Source organism: Wolffia australiana, chromosome 16 (genome assembly GCF_029677425.1).
Source record: "Wolffia australiana isolate 7733 chromosome 16, ASM2967742v1".
Lineage (NCBI taxonomy): Eukaryota > Viridiplantae > Streptophyta > Magnoliopsida > Alismatales > Araceae > Wolffia > Wolffia australiana.
This window is the reverse complement of record NC_135850.1, coordinates 8,309,207-8,329,153: the sequence shown is the minus strand read 5'-3', so window position 1 is coordinate 8,329,153 and position 19,947 is coordinate 8,309,207. Positions and strand designations below refer to the sequence as shown.

At 41.3% G+C, this 19,947-nt stretch overlaps 1 protein-coding gene and 1 non-coding gene across 2 annotated transcripts; one reads left to right on the top strand and one right to left on the bottom strand.

Annotated features, from left to right (window-relative positions):
* Window positions 1–614: 614 nt before the first annotated feature.
* On the bottom strand, window positions 615–720 carry LOC144714075 (small nucleolar RNA R71). The gene has a single exon (XR_013584233.1). It is a non-coding gene; the product is annotated as a small nucleolar RNA R71 (small nucleolar RNA).
* Window positions 721–16,433: 15,713 nt separating this feature from the next.
* LOC144713729 (protein EXORDIUM-like 2) lies at window positions 16,434–17,721 on the top strand. Its single transcript, XM_078588404.1, has one exon. The coding sequence runs from the start codon at window positions 16,801–16,803 to the stop codon at window positions 17,719–17,721; it is 921 nt and encodes a 306-aa protein (XP_078444530.1). The 5' UTR covers window positions 16,434–16,800.
* The last annotated feature ends 2,226 nt before the right edge of the window (window positions 17,722–19,947 follow it).

The window sequence follows — 19,947 nt, the reverse complement described above, 5'->3', positions numbered from 1 at the left end:
CCTTATTATTGATTTTGATTTAAGACGGTATTTGGTTTTTAACGACTAACGAGTGTTGTGTTTGAATTAGTGGTTTTGTATGAAGCTTCGGTCTGGATTTGAATCAGGGAGCAGTGACAGAAATCCCCCTGTAGTAGATTCCACCACACCCGAGTCGTCTTTCACCGAACCCACATTTGTAGAGGAGATATTGATTAGACCCGTACCAATGGACCCAATAGGTAATGGAACAGGAAACCCTGAGGTAGTTAACGATGGACGGAGGAGGATTAGAGAGTATTCCACACCAGCAGAAACCCCCATCTTAACCAGGATATCTGCCCCGATTGGAGAAGATGTGATGTTTAGAATCGATCCACACCAATTTCAGCTATTACCGTCCTTTTTGGGGAAGGCAAACGAAGAGCCCTATGACTTCTTAGAAAAATTTTACGAAGCATGTGATAGTTGCACTTACCCCAGAATTTCAAAGGAAGTTGTGAGAATGAAACTATTCCCTCATGCCCTTAAGGATAGAGCCAAGGATTGGTTTAGAACATTGGGAACAAATTTTGAATCATGGAATGATATGGAGAAGAGCTTCTTAAAAAGATATTATACAGTGGCTAGGACAAATTCTTTCAGAAGAGAAATTAGAAATTTTCAGCAGGGAAATGATACATTTAGCGAAGCATGGGAGAGATTGATGGGGCTCATTAGGAAGTGCCCCCACCATGGCATTCAAAAATGGGAGTTAGTGCAAATTTTCTATGAAGGCTTAAATGATGTGGAGAAAGGCAGAGTTGATATCTCGAGTGGAGGAGCAATAGCTGACATGTATGAAGATGAAGCTATGGCACTACTACAAAAAAATGTCCGATAATTTAGCCTATCACCAAGATGCCTCCGATCATGTTAGGGTTACCCCTCGGAAAGGTGGACTGTTGGATGTTAGAGGGGTTGAACCCCAGATTACTATGGATAGAATTGAAAAACAGATAGGTGTAATGATGGGAAAAGCCATGGAAAAGATGAATGAAAAAATAATCTCACTATGGCAAGGTCAGAATAGCGGAAGAGCACCCAACCAAATAAATCGATGTGAAATGTGCTCAAGTGATAGCCACACCGGAGAAGAATGCCCTATGATATCAGAAGTGAATGCTATAGGCAGGCAAGAAGGGAGCAATGTCCAATGGGGAACTAGAGGAAACTTAGGAGGACAGGGATGGAACAACAACAACCGACCACCCCAACAACAGTTCCAATCCAAGGCGAACAATCCCCAACACCAACAACATTATCAACCTTACCGAAATTTTTCAGATCCCACTAATGCGACTCTCACCAAGGTCATCGAGGAGCTGCAAGAAGACAAGAAGAGGATGCTCAAGCTTTTTGAAGAAATGGAGGAGAGGCATCGGAGGGAGATGGAGAAGCTCAAGGCGGAGATCTGCCTTCACAGCGGTCAACAATTTGCGCACGGGGGAGCACCGCAAGGTACGTGTGAAGACCCTATGAAGATGGGCGCCAAATCAGGTAAACTCCCTACTCAGGCCTGTATTAATCCTAGCAATTTACTTTATGTTGATGACATGTGTAGTGTAGTTAATGAGCATATTCATGACATGCATGCATTGACTGAACAACAAGAAATAGGAGAGCTGAGTGCTATATCAAAACTTAGGAGTGGGAAAGAGTTGGCTAATCCATTTGCAGCTATAGAGAAACGAAATGAAGTGGAGGATAAGTTAGAGGAAGTAGAAAAGGATGAGGATGAAGGGGTAGAGGAAAATCTGGAAAAGGAACCCAACCCCAAAACATATTGCCCACCTATCCCTTTCCCTAGTGCCTTACAAGCGAAGAAAGAAAAATCGAAAGACAGCCCACTTCTTGAGTATTTGAAAGAGGCTACGGTCGAAATTCCTGTTTTAGATGCGATCCAGTACATCCCTGATTATTCCAAATTTGTGAAAAACCTGTGTACACCTCCTAGGAAGCAAAAGAGGATTCAACTTTCTGAGAATATTAGTTCAATTTTTCTGCATGAATTACCTCAAAAGCGCAAGGATCCGGGAGCACCAGTGATCAAATGCGAAATTAGGGGGGAAGTATTCACCAAAGCTTTACTTGATTCAGGAGCAAGTGTGAATATCATGCCTAAGGCCCTACTTGAGACTTTTAAATTTGGTGAATTACAACCTGTAAATTTAGAATTGCAGTTAGCAAACGGATCAATTAGAAGACCGTGTGGACAGTTGGTGGATGTGGTGATGAAAGTAGAAAAGTGTTCATTTCCTGTCGATTTTATAGTAGTGGATGTAAAAATTTCAGGAAAAATTAGTCATGCACCGATTATTTTAGGACGGCCATTCCTAGCTACCGCAAGAGTGAACACAGATTGGAATGCAGGAAAAATTAAATTGCGCATGGGAAAAGAAGAGGTTGAGTTACCAATCTCTCAATTGATGAAGTATCCCAATAGTAGCCAGGAAGACATTTATACATGTTCCCTAGATGATGAAAATGATGAATGCCATGTTATAGGGAAAGTAATCTATGAGGTGATGGCGGTGAATGAGAGTGCCTATGAGGGGGAGAAGGACGACCATGGTGAAATGAAGGGTGAAAACATGAATAACTACAGATCTACGCCCACTGAAGAATTAGAATTGAAACCTCTTCCTTCTCACCTAAAATATGTTTTTTTAGGTCCAAGAAAGACATATCCAGTAATTATCTCTTCAACCCTCACTTTAGAGCAGGAAGTTAACCTATTAGATGTCTTACGACAGCATAAGAGCGCTATTGGATGAACCATAGACGACATCAAGGGAATTAGTCCTGATATCTGTCAGCATAGAATTTTTATCGAGGAAGGATCCAAACCATCAGTTCAGCATCAACGTAGATTAAATCCTTATCTTTACGATGTGGTGTCAAGGAGATTACCAAATGGCTGAAAGCATGATTCATTTACCCAATTTCAGATAGTAAGTGGGTGAGTCCAATTCATGTGGTACCTAAAAACAGGGATTACTGTCCAAAAGAATCAGGATGGAGAAGAGATCCAGACGAGGGTAGCATCGAGTTGGCGAGTATGCATAGATTACCGAAAGTTAAATCTAGCAACAAAAAAAGACCATTATCCTCTACCTTTCATTGATCAAATACTTGAAAAATTAGCTGGACAGAGTTTTTATTGTTTCTTGGATGGGTACTCAGGATATAATCAAATTAGCATTCATGAAAGTGACCAAGATAAAACTACGTTCACATGTCCTTTAGGAACATTTGCTTTTAGAAAAATGCCATTTGGACTTTGTAATGCACCAGCAACCTTTCAAAGGTGTATGAGTGCAATGTTTTTTGATTTAATTGATACATGTCTTGAAGTTTTCATGGATGACTTTTCCGTGTTTGGTGAATCTTTTGGGTCTTGTTTGTCTAACTTGGATAAAGTGTTACAGATTTGCGAAGAAAACAAGTTAGTGCTCAGTTGGGAGAAATCCCATTTTATGGTGGACAGGGGGATCGTCTTAGGTCATCATATCAGCAAGGAGGGGCTGGCTGTGGACAAGGCAAAGATCGAGATCATCAAGGAGCTTCCACTTCCATCGACCTAAAGCAACTTAGGGGTTTTGGGCCATGCCGGCTTTTATCGTCGCTTTATTAAAGATTTTGCCAAAGTGGCTAAACCTCTCACTTTGCTTCTATCTAAAGACAAAGAACTTATTTTGAATGATGAATGCAATTTGGCTTTTAATTTGATTAAAGAAGCATTAGTTACGGCTCCCATCTTACAAGCTCCAAATTGGAGTGAACCCTTTGAGATTTTTTGTGATGCTTCAGATTATGCAGTGGGAGCTGTGTTGGGACAACGCAAAGACAAGAAACCGACAGCTATTTATTATGCAAGTAAGACTCTCGACGCCGCTCAGGTAAATTACTCTACCACAGAGAAGGAATTACTTGCAATCGTCTTTGCTTTGGATAAATTTTGATCTTACCTAATAGGGGGTGAGATTTTAATCTTTTCAGATCATGCTGCACTTAGACATTTGTTAAGTAAGAAAGAGACAAAACCTAGATTAATGAGATGGATCCTACTTATGCAAGAATTCGATATTGAAATTAAAGACAGGCGGGGAGTGGATAATGGTGCGGCTGATCACCTCTCCCGCCTATCATTGCCAGCCCTAACTCCCATCACAGATTCTTTTCCTGACGAGCATATTTTAGAAATTTCTACACGGAAATTGCCTTGGTATGCTCATATAGTAAACTACTTAGTAATCGGGCAATTGCCTCAAGGTTGGGATTATGATGATAGAAAAAAGTTTTTTAAGGATATCAAGTATTACTATTGGGATGAGCCTGAATTATTTAGATTAGGCGTCGATCAAATTTTTAGGAGATGTATACCGAGGATGAACAATGGAGAGTCTTGGAATCATGTCACTCATCCTTATGGAGGACACTACGCCTCCAAGATAACGGCACATAAGGTCCTACAATGTGGATTTTATTGGCCTCATCTTCATCGGGATGCATATGAATTCTGCAAGAGATGCATTCGATGTCAAGCGGTGGTCAATGTAAGTCGCAATGCCGCTATGCCTTTAAACCCTATCCTTGAAGTTGAGTTGTTTGATCTTTGGGGCATTGATTTCATGGGACCCTTTCCTCCTTCTTTGGGCTATGAATATATTTTGGTAGGTGTAGATTATGTCTCTAAGTGGGTAGAAGCCATACCAACACGAAAAAATGATCATAAAGAAGTTGTTAAATTTGTCAAGGATAATATTTTCTCTCGGTTTGGATGCCCACGAGCCATTATTAGCGATGGTGGAACTCATTTCAATAACAAAGTCTTTAAAGAGTTGTTAAACGATATGGAGTTCATCATCGCTTACCACTCGTATCATCCTCAAGCCAATGGCCAAGTGGAAGTCTCCAATAGAGAAATAAAAAAAATCTTGAAGAAAATTATTAACCCTAATGGAAAGGATTGGTCGAGCAAATTGCCGGATGCGTTATGGGCATATCGGACGGCATATAAAACCCCGTTAGGAATGTCGCCATTCAGGTTGGTGTTTGGAAAAGCTTGTCATCTCCCTTTAGAAATCGAACATCGTGCTTTATGGGCTATCAAGAAACTTAACGTATCGTTAGATGATGCAGGTGACCATCGCTTATTGCAGCTGCATGAGTTGGAGGAGTTGTGTAACGAAGCATACGAAAATTCACGCATCTACAAAGCCAAGATGAAAGCATTCCATGATCAACACATACACAGGAAGGTTTTTGCCCATGGCCAAAAAGTATGGTTATATAATTCTCGACTTAAACTGTTTCCAGGAAAGCTTAAATCAAGATGGGATGGACCTTATGTAGTATGTCAACATTTCGACAATGGGTCTGGTCTCGCTCGAGAACCAACACATGGAGCTGAATTCAAGGTCAATGGGCAGCGTTGAAACCCTTCCTTGAACACGAGCCGCACCCCCCTACTGAAGACATTTCTTTAGAAGCGGCGACATCACCCTCTACTTAAGAGCATCAATAAGATTTATTTTCTTTTCATTACGTTGTAGGATTCATTTTTTCTTTGCATTATTTTATTTTACTATTATAGCTCTTCACTTTTGTTGCATCTCTTGTGGTAACTTTGACCAGGTTGGGGAGTATGTAATTCAGCAAATCCGAGTTATCGCCAGGATCTCTTGTTCACAATGCTAAAGGCCCCATATCCTCCATATCACTGTTTGCCCTCTAACCTCAATTTTATTCTTCATGATTTTAGTAGCTTTGCATTGAGGACAATGCAGGTTTTAATGGGGAGAGATAGTTCATTTTAGGTGACAAACTATGGTTCATGCATTTAATTTTACAGAATTCTACATGAATTGAACCTGTTTTTTTTTTAACAATCTTTAGCATGCACAGTCATGAATTAATTTTCTTTCATCCAATGGTTAGGGAACAAGTGTGGAGAAGTTAGGCTCCTAGAGCGGATCAAGAACATGTTGAGGTGCAACACAAGTGATTTTGGGCGATGTGGATTCAATTTCAAATTGGGGAGGGTGTCAAGTAGGTGATTAGATGATGGAAAGTCAAGGGTAGAAGCTCTATGCTTCAAAGGGGAGTGACGAGTGAACTGAAAGCCCCCATTCCATCAACTCTAATAGCCGATCCCACTTATGCATTTCGTCTCCCCATTAGCCTACTTTCATTCCAAAATAGTGAGCAGCCATTCTCCGAGTCCTATGCACGGAATCCACCACTTCATTCACCTTATTGTTCCACACGCTTCACGCCATATCCATCACAACTTGACTCCACCACATTGCTTCCGCTACCGAGGATATGCTTATCTCCCAAGTACGTCTATCTCACTTTCCACGGTATCACTACGATACTGCCTCTTTGTATCTTTTCTGTCAATAATTCGCTCTGCATCATCTAAATCTCGTTCTTCTATCTCTTCTCCATAGACCAATGTGATTGTTATGACACTCATGCTGGTTGTGATAAAATATTTAAAAAACCATTCAAGTCATGGAAAGTGTTTCATTTGTTGTTATCCTCTTTGTTTGATATACAAAAAAATAAAAAAATAATAAAAAAAAAGAGTTCGAAAAAGAAAGAAAGAAAGAAAAAAAAGACAAGAGGAATGAGAAGAAGACAAAGAGAAAGGAGGGGTTTGACTTGCACCATTTCTGGTTTTGACTTTCAATTCAGGGCAAGATGGTCTTTATTCTCTATATCATCACATTGGTCTCATCTCTTCTATCTCCCTCACTTCCTCTAAAAATCTTGGGAGTAGGTTATCCAAGGTAGCACAACACCCGTTGGACCCTAAATCTCTCATTGTTCATGCTCACCCTAATTCTTTCACAAAGTCTCATTCTCCCCCATCACAACTCTATCATATACTCTTCTCGTTGTGTTCAATATTCTGTGCTCAACAGGAGGAGGAAATGGCTTCTTCTATTCTTAGGAAAGAGAAAAGGCTAATGGAGAGGCAAGTACTAGGTGGCCGTCACCCCGGGAGAGAGTGATCTTGCTCGCTAGAGATGTGAGACCAGCTGCACATGAGTGGAGAGAGTTTACCTGAGGAGTATAGCGTTATACCTAGAAACAAGTACACTCCCTTCTCATCCACTTAGGCATCCAAGCCAAGGAGAAAGAAACCCCACATTCCTGAAAAGGTCGGAGCTCAAAATATCATTTAGTGTTTTAGTTCGGCTTGTGATTGATACACTTAACACTTCCCACACTTGTTGTCTGACTTACAGGATGAAAAAGATGATAATTCAGCAAAGTACTTATATGTTGCTAAGGGACTAGCAATGTCTAAGTAGGGGGGTATATGATAACACCCTAATTTCGGTCTTTATTTCATGTTATTAGCATGATTTATGCATTTAAAAGGCTTAAATTTGGGTTGTTATCATATATTTACACAAAAATAATGCTTCCAAGTAATTTCTGATTTTTCCCTAATTTTCTGTTAATTATATGAATTTTTAAGGATTTATTGAAGCTCGAAATAATTATTTTTGGATGAAAATGGCACATTAAAAAGTTTATTTCGACATTTATCAACATGGAAATTAATCAGGGAATTTTCTAGAATTTTCTAGAATTTTTTACGAATTTTTAGGAATTTTCTGGGATTTATTTCAAGAAGAAATGCATTTATTCTATGAAAAAAGGGCATATTTATAGGACAAAAATGTATTTATGCAATTTCTAGACTTTTCGGGCCTTTTGCGTTGTTGCAAAAAGACCCTGAAAACAGCTCTCGGTCGCCACGGTAGGCGTAAAGATCCTATTTAAAATCATTCAGGGTTTTATTGCAATTTTTAATATATATTTTTAATGTTTTAGGAGAAATCGGAGGAGAGAGAGTGCGCCAGGGGCATATACGCAATTACTTTTGGGCAAGGCCCAAAAGCAATTCCAGGCTTTAAGGACTTTTCTGCAAAAGGAGGATTCAAAATGCGCCAGCCAATGAGAGAGCGACACGTCATTGCGTGTTTAAAAACGAAACTAATAAATAAATCAATTTTAAATCTAATGGATTAAATTGGTTTAAAATTGATTTATTAATAACTTTTGATCCTGAAGTCCGATTGAGATGATTTTTTTATGGATTTGTTCGTCTTGAACCCCTCTTTCTATCTGTACGGTTAGATCATTCAGATCTAGCCTACATTGATAGATAAATATTAAGTACTAAACGGGGGTAAAATGGTGATTTTTACCCTATAACCTAAGTATAAAAGCTGAATTTCGAGAGGGGGAGCTCATTCTGGAGGGTGCTTCATCACAGCTGCAAGACAGAGAGGAGTCCCAGCCTGGATCAACAGTTTTGGTATTTTTTTCTTTCATTGTATTCAAACTTTTGTGCATTTTGAATGAAATAGGTTAAGTTGTTTGTTTCTTCATCTCCATTCTAGTCTGAACTTCTAAATCGCTTGGCTTGAGCGGCATGTACAAGCCCTGATTAGGATTGAGAGGAGAAATTGAGGAATTTTACCTGGGCATTCAATTGCATTACAAAAGAAAATTATAAAAAAATTTAGTTTTAATTTTTAGAAGTCTCAATCTACCCCATTTTAGTTCTGAATTATCAATCTGAAAAATCAACCCAACTCATTTTAAGAACCCTCTTTCAACCTCCCTAAATGATTTCTTGGATCCTTTAATTAGGATCAAAGAAGGAAATTTAGAGCTCTTAATTCTTCTAATCTTCCCATCTCTCCTACCCCCCTCTCTAAATTCTCACCTAATTAGGGTGACTTGATCCTCATTGAAGATCAAATTCACTCTAATTAGGATCTAAAACACCAAAAATTAAATCAAATTGAAATTCCTACTTGACTCCCTTGGACGACACTCATACTTATCACTATACATATTAAGTAGAGTTTTATAAATTTTATTGCATAAGCCAAAAATTCACAACGACAAGGGCTAAAAATTTGCGTAATTTTCACCCCTATTTTCGGCTTATCAGGGGTGTACGGCCGATTTTTCAAGATGGATTAAATCGCAAAATTGGGAGCAGCAGGAAGATCTATTGATCCAATAGAGGATGAGCGATCGCGATCAATCGGCAAATCAATATTTCAGGATGGCGGAAGGTGGGGGGGAGGAAAACCTGGTGGGATGCATTGGGAAGCTAACATGTTTGCGAACAGTTTGTATATTCGCGAACCGTTCATGAACATGTTCATGACCATTTTTTCCGTTCATGTTCGTGTTCATTCGTTTGCATGTTCACGAACGAACTAAATTTTTTTTCCCAACCCTACTATAGGAGATGCTGCTCAGGCGGAGATTTCTAGGTGTATCACCAGAAATGTGCTACCTTTTGAAATAAGATACTAATGAGAAGTCTGACTTTTCTTGTATATGTGGATGAATTATCATTATAAAGAGTGTTGGCGACTATATTTAATATGATGAGGCCTTTTAGTAGTGTCATCTAGTTCTTAGACACTACAGGACTCTACTATTTATTGGGGATAATTTTTTCATATCAGCAAGGTTGGATGCTGAAAAAATATTAGAAGTGTGTGGTGGAGCTTTTAGAGGTACTAGTCTTTCGGATACAAGACAAAGAAGTTCTCCAGTTGGTTTAAAAAAAGAATTTAGGGATAATACTTCTCATTTATGTTAGGTTATGCCCCAGTATAAGTGAAGAAGACTAGTTATGAATATGATTTTTTACTATCTAATTGTTTTGACCCTCATAATCCTTGCTCAATTGGCATAATCAAATCCATGAATGAATGTGATGAATAAATTTTATTCCATGCATCATTTAACATATTATGTAAACATAAATATTTTTACAAAGTTAGCATGATAAGTAAGAAATAAAGATTATTAAAAAAGAAAGAAAAAAAAAGAGAGACAAAATATTGTTGCCTATAAGAAGAGGCCAAGCAGCACGGCGGGCACAGGCCCACCCCAACTACTAAGGTACCATTAAGGTTACAACTATAGCCACATGCAAAGGGAGCCCACAAAAGGCACGAACACAAAAGGTACACAATGTCCGGCCCTATGTGTGAGAAGTTTTCTTATTCTTTTAAATTCAGATGTTACATGATTCTGAGATATATTTACCATTGATTTATTTAAACTATTTTGATAGATAATTAACTTAACTGGACCTTTCAGAAAAAAGTGGGATGGGCCAGGGCAAATATAAAAGGTGTTAACCACGTTTGTAAGCCGCTATGTCAACAAATCGTATGGAGAAGGCGAATTTTGGGCTGAGAAACCCGAAAGCCCATGTGAGAATGGACTTTTCATAAGGCTAAGCATTTTAATCTTGCCCTTCCATCATCTCTAAGAAAATCAAACAGTCAGATTCAATTTACGTATTTTAATCTCTATCTCTCTATTTTAGGTGATGACTGATGTAACACGAGGGACGCCCGAGATCGAACGGCTATTGTTACACCACAGGGAACATCGTACGATTAGATATGTAGCAATGCAGACGTGATGTAAGCAAAATAAAATCAATGAAAATATACAGAAGACGCCGCGGATCTAGGGGTAGGACGAGAGTAATGACACGAGGTGTCAAGAGCGTCTGCACCGTCAAAGAAACTACACTAACACGTAACGGTGGCTAATCCTATCGAACGTTAAATTTTCTCGAGGTAGTGGGGCGGTCGAGAACTGCCCGGAGGAAGATAATAATATTGAAAATAAGGGGGAGGGCTGGCGTAATCGGACGGTGAAGGGGAATAACGTGACCATTCAATGATGTCGCTATCGACTGTTCAGCAACGGCAGGTGAAGTCGACAATCTCCGAGCAGTAGACGAATGGCCGCAAACAACTATGCGTGCACGGGCAAGGATTGACGGCGACGGACACCACACGGATGGGAAACAACCGGAATGGGCAGCTGGAGGCGATGGCAACAATGGGCGAGGGCGACCGCGACATCGTGCCCGAACTATCGCAACAGGGGACGCAGTCAGTATGGCGGCAGCGGTGCGAGGGCGCCACTACAGTCGCAGGCAGGCGGTCCGCGAGCTATGCGGCCTGGCTGCGTGCAGGCCGGGTACCGCCCGCGAGGGCAGAGCCACTGGTGACGTCCACCGTGGGCGGCGGCCGGCGGTGGAGCCTTGCGAGGACACGGCCGTGGCTTGGGCTTCGTGAGGGCGGTGGCCGGCGGCGGAGCTTTGAAAGGGCACGGCCGTGGCTAGGGCTTTGCGAAGGCGGTGACCGCGGCTAGAGCTTCGTGAGGACGGCGGCCGCAGCTCGGGTTTCGTGAGGGCCGCGGCCGTATGTGGTGCTGGCCGCGGATCAAGTCTAGCCACGGCTAGGGCTTAGCAATGGTGGCGGCGGAGTCTAGGGCACGGCCTGCAGCTGCGTGCCGTGCTACTAGCGGGGCTCGGCCGCGGCCAGGGCTCGACCAGCGGCTTCGAGAGCGACCAGGGAAGGCTGAGACTGCAGTCGGGGACGTGGCGGTTGGCAGTGAGGGCACTGACCGTGATCAGGGTGCACGACAGGCGGCCGTGAGGCGGCCGAGGATGGTCTGAGGCGACCGGGGAGGCCTGGAGATGGCTTGGGGCAGCCGGATTCAGCCACCAGAACCTCAACTGTCGCAGGCGACAAGGCGATCCGGTTAAGGCGATGTCTACAGAAGTCGGCACGACAGTCGTGAGTGCCAAGAAGGATACTACTGATGATGGATGATGAGGTCGTTGGATTTTGCTTTATGAAAGTTTGGGTTTGTTTCACTTAAGAGTCCCGTTCTCTCCACTAGGGAGATTATCTTAGTTTATGTTTGAATACTTCGTGGATGACGCTCCCCGATCGACTGCTGCCGCTGCGGCCAGTTCACCCTCGCGAAGACGATACCGCCGCCGGAAGAACAGCCACGTCTCTTTGGGGGTACCTTCCCTTATATAGGGTAGAGGGGTTGGCCTAATGGGCACAATTAGGGTAAAGTCGAAAGTGACGGAGTTCCCCTAATGGGCCAAATAAAACCAAAAGAAAGACACAGAAAGAGATGTTGAGATGCCAAAACACAGGGGCCCTTGATAAAATCCATGACAAAAATGAACACGAATAAAATAAACAAACCGTGAAGGCTTATTGTCAAGCTGGATACTTGAACCTGGGGTCCTTTGAGTCAGCTCAAGATCCACGATGCGGCTGCTCACAAGCTGAGACTCGATCTTTCAGATGGTCTTCCATCAATGACACAGCGGCGGGAACTAATGGAGAAAAATGAAGAAGGGCCAACTGGGGAGAAAAAACCGACTGGACCTTGCTGACTAGGATGAAGGCCATTTAAACTTAAGGAATCAAGTGCCCTAGGGGCAAACTCATCTTCTCCCACCCCTGGCCGCCATCGCCCGCACTAGCGACCAAATTTTGATGAAGAGAAGTCACATCTTTGCCCAATCGCTGTCGGAAACCAGTAGGGAGTGGTCCCATACCACTCAAGGGAGTTTTCAGAGCATTCCTGATCTATAAAACCCAACTTTTTCCACAGAGAATGGGGTCTTTCTCAACATTAGTTGAACTCGAAGTTGGAAACATAAAACAGAGAGCGAACCTCTTTAGAATTTTCCTATTTCTCTTGAAATCTCTTGGTCCAAGGTGGTGACGGCCCTTTGACCTGAAGAGAGACAAAAGGATGCTCCGAATAGTGGAAACATCTGAAGGCAGAGTGGAAGACGACGTTGCCGCAGAAAGCTTAGAAGCTGTCGGCAACCCTCCAAACAACAACATATAAGTAAATGAAAATAACTAAAGTAGTTCATTTTAGAGGCTTACTTTTTCACTTGGGCACTCTTAGAAATATCTTGAATGCCTATCTCAAGTAGAGGCCTACATACTCTCTCAAGTAGTTCAGAAACTTTTTCTCTTCGTTTTCTCTCTCAGTTAGTCCTCCATCTCCCTAAGTATGTCTTTATATTCTACTTATCCCTTTTGTGAGATATCTTCCTAAGTCTTCCTTGTCTGGAATTTCAATAGTAGTAACAATCTAATTTCCTATTAGTATTATTATCCTACTATTTCTGATCCATGTCTTCTAACTCGTTAACAAATTCTACCTTTAATAGTTAATCCCTTCGGAAATAACCTTGCTCTCTTCTCTTTGTGTTTGAGTAAGATTATAACTTCTTTAAGTTTATTTCATTGAAGTGAAACTGATAACACATACTTGCTTTATCATCAATAATTACATGAGGCCCTATAGACTCTGTCTTTTGGTGTCCTATAGATTTTAGCATATCTCAAGCATGCATCATAACCATTCAATATCATTTTAATTATATTTACACTGGTAATCGAGATATCAAAATTTTACATCTAGTTGAAGCCCTTGTCTTTGGGGGAGCTATGGTATTTGTCACGACAAGAAACATACTGTTGTACAGGTTTAATATCTTATTGTGAATTGGAGTTGTATTGGAGTCTCCAGTGCTAATGTATTTTCGCCGCCATGTGGCTATTTTAATTACAAGTGATCATATATTCCATGAGCACTCAGACCATGATGCGGTGGATTGTTACTATGCACATGACAAGGTGCTAAAAGGCCTTATTGCATTGCCGCGTGTCTTCACTTCACTAGATTAGCTTGCTAACATATTCACGACTTCACTAAGTGGATTATCATTTGTCTTGTCATGAACCACAATGGGAAGGTATGATATCCTTGCTCCGGATGAACAGGGATCCAACATCTACATCTTTAACATTTTCCACGTGACACTTTAGTTGTTTGAACAGCTTAGCGACATGTGGCGCCTGACTAACATTCATGGGTTAAATATGCACTAAAATGCAGCTGGACACTGATAAAATAATATCTACTTTAAATTCCTTTCATCTAGATGGAATTTAGACCTTTATCTCTTGCATTAACATGTTGTTAACCAGGCTATTTAAAATTCCTGAACTTTGTACGAATAGTAGTTTTTTTTTCAAACAAGGGGTATGTTAAACTATCCCTTATTGACTCCTGTGAAGTCATTCAGGAAAGAACATTTCCCTATTTAACCTATCCATTAGATACTATCTTTTTCTCTCCTTTCCCTCTTTCTGGACGTGCTCTAGCAGATTTAGGCCAGAAAGACAATTCTCTACTCAAGGTTGTGTAACCTGGTTTATGTATGTATTTTGAACTGTTTCGTGAACATAACAGATTTTTGCAATAACCCTGCTCGAATTCCATGAATTTTAGTTCTTTTACTCATAAATCTTTTATAATGAAATGGTTTCCAATAGATTATAGCATTTTGTGGAGTTAATCCATTTGGCGAATGGGTTTAAAGGAACCCATTTCAGTTTTGGGCTTCGAAAGCCATGATCAGATGTGTATTGGCCAGGACTTAAGCCTTTGCTTTCACCCTCAATTGCCTTATGAAACAGGGCAGATGAATTTCGATAACAGAGCTATCAAACAGTAGGAAAATGAAGCATAAATTGAAATAAAAGAGGAGAAAATGAGGAAGAATATTTCCATAACTGACCCCTTGTATCAACTTTCTTTTTCCCTCTCAATTTTGTTATTATTGACGTGCATCAATAAAGCTCCGTTAGCAGGATAAAGTTCTATATGATATAGGCTGTTCAACCTTAATATTATTTGTGATTTCAAGTTTTTACTCTTTGTAAAAGTCTTCCTTGCAGTGAAACCGTGTTATGAAGTATATTTGTCGGTTTCTTATTGTTTCCCAACATTTCTATCATTTTCACCTAATTTGTATTCACATTGTCTCTTTATCCTTCAACTTATACCAGTCGTTCTCTAGAATCGGCCTCTTTCTCTTTTTAGCCATTTTCAATCTTCAATTGCTCTCTAAAACATAGCCAAAATTTCCATTTTTTCCCTACACAATATGTTACCACTTTTTTCCTGAAACTATATGTTGCATGGGCGCCAGATCCCGCGACCACAATGGCTTGCTGGCTGGGGCACACAGCAACCACTCTTTGATCGTAACCAAATTTTGAAATTTTGACTGGTTCCAGAAGGTACTTAAAGAAACAGATCTAAGTGCTGATGTGGTACCCATGGAAACTGACCCTTTTAAGAGTGAAACACTTGAAATAAATCAGCCTACGTCATACAGCACATTTGCTCTATATCTCACTTCATTAATTGATCGCGATATTAGTTTTCTACGAATGTAATTTTTTTGGAAGTACTTAAAGGCATTATATTTTCTTCGCATGTATCTTGAGTCTAAGTTTAAGGCCAAGAGTATTGATTCAATTTAAGACGACTTGGAGCAATAAATGGCCGTTCAATTATTATAGAAGGAGTCATCATGCTGTCGCTATTCCTGATGTAATAATGGGCCACTAAATATAGAAATGTAAATTATTGAGTTATTGTACAAATCTCCCCTCATGACATTTAACCCTCAACTTAAGCTTGAAAATGAAAGATTGAACATTATGCTGAACACATCAACCTATTTGGATAAAAAATGTTGCGTTTAGAATACCTAGGCTTAAAATGTTTTAGTTTCATAATAGTTAATTTGATATACTTAGACACATTCTTTCAAAAAAATTATAAATTATCTCTGTATAAATAATTTTTTTACAAGAACTCTTCAAATAAAATAGGTCATGATATTCTTGGGAATGCATATGAAAAGTAAAGGTATTATTTACCTTTTATCAAATCAATAATATATGATCACTTAGGCACAACTGGACTAGGCACCAGATAGGGAGATAGAGGGAGAATTAGACTACTTGGCAGGAGAACACAGGATTAAGCATTAATTCAAACCCAGTCATTTCATAATCTTCCATCTTCATTCCCTAGGTAGCCAGATATATTTTTTATCGTTTTCTAGCTTGGATTTCCCCAAGTGTAAATAAAAACTATAAATACCCATTTTATTTTGTGGTTCCCTTGATGTATAGGCCAACCATAAGTAGACCGGAAGTAACGATATATGGTGAATCCACCTTTTTCGCACATTGTTTACCAATCGTCGGCGGTCTGCATTATTGAGAACACAGAAACATCCATGGTTTCGCAACCGTTGATTGCGACTTTAACACTCGTTTATTGAGCGCCTTTAAGTTCTTTTAGGACCTCCAGAGGTATGCACCATTTAAATTTGAAAATCGACAAGTAATGATGTGAATTTTGTTGATGACTGGATCCCATGGTAGACTTTTAGTAATGCCCTTCGACCCCTTCCTGACGTTTTGCGGGCATGCGGCCGTTGGCGGATAGTATTTGAAAGTAAAACATAAGTTCTATCGATAAAGAACTGTGTATTTTAGTTCGCTGCAAGTTCCCAGGTTACCGACCCAACTGCAAGTTCACAGGTTACCGTCCCAGCTTTTCGACAAGGGGAACCCGCCGGACATGTGTTTTCCTTCTAAACTCGAGCTGCCATGAGGCACGCCTTGTCCATTCCAGCACACCCAGTCGCCCGAAGAGAACTGGGGGCAGTAGTGTTGGAAATATCCGATACTTTACGATAGTTTAAACTAGAACTTTAAGGCGCCTATATTTCTTCAGCTGTCTCCTCACCCCACCTCAAACCGCTTGGTGAAACCGCCTTTATCTCGTCTCCGTCGTTCCTGTCTTCTATTTCGCGATCATTGCCCCACTTGGCTCCCTAGTGTGCCGTCGAGTAAACCTGGCTTGCCCACGCGTGCTCTTTGTCTATATATATGTATAGATGGTTGACTCCTGCACTATGCTTCCTCAGCCAACGAGTAACGAATACGGCAGCCTCTACTATCCTCTCTTTTTGTGCTAAGCCAGCACAAGGTTCCACTTTCCATGGCGTCAAGACAAGGGTCTTCTCCTGTCCTTTCCTCCGCCCTCGCTCTGGTCTTGCTGACATCGTGCGTCTTCCCTGCTTCAGCCTTGCCTCGCAGGCTCACCACCCTCGTCAAGGGGCCGGCCCTGACTCCCAAGTACCAGTCCGGTCCTCTCCTCAAGGGCACCGTCACCGTCGACCTGGTGTGGTACGGGCGATTCTCGCCTTCGCAGCGCGCTATTATCGTCGATTTTTTCCGATCTTTCACGGGGAAGCCGGTCTCCGGTCCCTCGGTAGCCTCATGGTGGAGCACCACCGGCGCCTACGGAAGCGGGGGGACGGCGGCCATCTCCCTGGGCAGCCAAATCAATGACGAGACCTACTCTCTGGGCAAGTCTCTCAAGTCCGCCGACCTGGTGACCCTGGCGCGGAAGGCCGGCGCGCGCGCGGGCGTCGCCGTGGTGCTGACCTCGGCGGACGTGGCCGTCGAAGGGTTCTGCGTGAGCCGCTGCGGGACGCACGGGCAGAGGCGCCCCGGTTCGCCGTTCATCTGGGTGGGCAACTCGGAGACGCAGTGCCCGGGGCAGTGCGCGTGGCCCTTCCACCAGCCCATATACGGGTCGCAGACGCCGCCGCTGGTAGCGCCCAACGGCGACGTCGGCGTGGACGGGATGGTTATCAACCTGGCCGCGTTGCTAGCGGGCACGGCGACCAACCCCTTTGGAAACGGGTACTTCCAGGGCGCCAAAGAGGCGCCGCTGGAAGCAGCGTCTGCGTGCCAGGGTATCTTCGGCGCAGAAGCGTACCCCGGCTATCCCGGCAAGCTGCTCGCCGACGACGCCACCGGCGGCACCTACAACGCCAACGGATTGGAAGGACGACGGTATTTGTTGCCGGCGATGTGGGATCCTCGCACATCTCGCTGCTCCCCGCTGGTGTGAACGTCAACACGAGTAAGATACCGTAGTAGGGTACCCACTCCGTGTTTCAGTCTCTCTAAGCATGAGACACTTTTTGGATAAAAGAGTCGTTCAGATATTTTTTGAAGAATATAACTTTTTGAGGATTATTTAAAAGCCTTATCACCCGATGTCCGGCCAAGTGTCTTGGTATGATTCAAGAAGGTTGAGACCAATGAATGGCAGCTCAATTATTATAGAAGATATCATTATGACAATTATTTGCGAGGTGGCATTTTATTTGTTCTAGCCGCTTAGCGACACGTGGCGCCTGACTAAAATTCATGGATTAAACATGCACAAAAATGCCACTGGACACGGACGACATAATATATCTACTTTAATCTCCGTTCATTTATTACAATCTTAGACCTTTATCTCATAAACCAACACGTTGTTAACCAGGTTATTTGAAATTCCTGAACTCTGTACGAATAGCAGCTTTTTTTTCCACCTGGAGAGAAAAGCTAACTTTAAATTCCATTCGTTTATTACAATCTTAGATCTTTATATCTTAGGTTAACATGTTGTTAACCGGGTTATTTGAAATTCCTGAACATTGTATGAATGGTAGTTTTTTGCACACAAGGGGTATATTTAACTAACCCTTCTTGACTTCAGTGAAGTCATTCAGGAGAAAATTTCCTTATCAACCCAACATATAGTTACTTTCTTTTTCCATTCTTTGGCTCATTCTGGACGTGATCCAGCAGATGTAGACCAGCAAGACATTTTTTAATAGGCTTAAGGATTTTTAACCTGGTTTAAACATGTGTTTTGAAGTTTTTCAGGCACATAATGGATTCTTAAATAACTCTGCGTGCACTTTTACTCTTAAATCTTTTTACAATGAAAATGTTTCCAACAGATTGTAGCATTTTGTTGAGGTAATCCGTTTGGCGAATGGCCATAAAGGAACCCATTTCAGTTTGGACTTTGAAAGCCATAATTAGATGTGTATTGGTGAGGACTTAACCCATTCATTTAACCCTCAAGTCCTTTTTGAGATAGGGCGGATGAATTCAGATAAAGGAGCTATCAAACAGTAGGGAAATGAAGCATAAATTGAAATAAAAGATAAGCAAAAAATCAGGAATAATATTTCCATAATTAACTCATTGTGTTAACTCTCTTTTCCCCTCTCTAGTTCCTTATTATTGACATGCTCCAGTAAAGCTCCGCTAGCAGGATACAGTTCTCTATGATATAGGCTGTTCGACCTCGATAATATATGTGCGTTAAATTTTTTACTCTTTGTAAAAATTTTCCTTATAATGAAAAGAAAGTTATGAAGTAAATTTGTCTGTTTCTTATTGTTTCACAACCATTTCTATTATTTTCACCAAATTTGTATTTACTTATTCTCTTTATCCTTCAACTTATACCTCTCTCGTTCTAGAATCAACAACTTTCTCTCTGTTTGCCATATTCAATCTTCAATTTCTCCCTATAAAACATAGCAAAATTCAATTACTATCTTCTTGGGAATTGAACTTGTATTGGAGTTTCCTGTGCAAATTTATTGTGGCTGGCATGTGGCTATTTGAATTATAAGCAACCATATCTTCCATGAGCACACAGAGCATGATGTGGTGGATTGTCACTTATAACACCCTAAATTCAGTATTTAATTCACGTAATTAGCCCAATTTTATGCAATTAAAGAGTTTAAAATAAGGTTTATATCATATATTTGTTGGTTTCGATGATTTGGTTTGTCCATGGAAATCACGTTTCCATGGATGCGGAAGTGTGGTCGATCTATTCTCAATCGATCTTTTAAACAAAAATTGAAAGTACCTTTTAGGGAACTCGTTCCACCCTTGACTTTGCTGCTCTGAGATTGTTCTAAAGCCGTTCACGCGTCCGGCCTCTACAAGTATCCACGTGAGCACTCAGCGCTTGGATCTCCACATCTTCTTCTTCAACTCTTCTTGAAAATCTAGAAGATCTCCTCACATGAAGACACTCTTCCTTGAATGAGTGAAGAAGAGAGTGGAGAAGGGGAGAGGCTCTCAAATCAAGCTTGCATGGGTGCTTCAAAATGAGACCCCTTTCCCTCTTTATATTTCACTTAAGGTTTTTCTCAAAAACCCTCCAAAGAAAAATATATCCACCTATGCCTTTATGACCTTGTGCGTGTGACGCTCTAGGCCCATGTATCGTTCTAGTTAGTATCTTTAATGGCCCAATAACATTTATTGACTA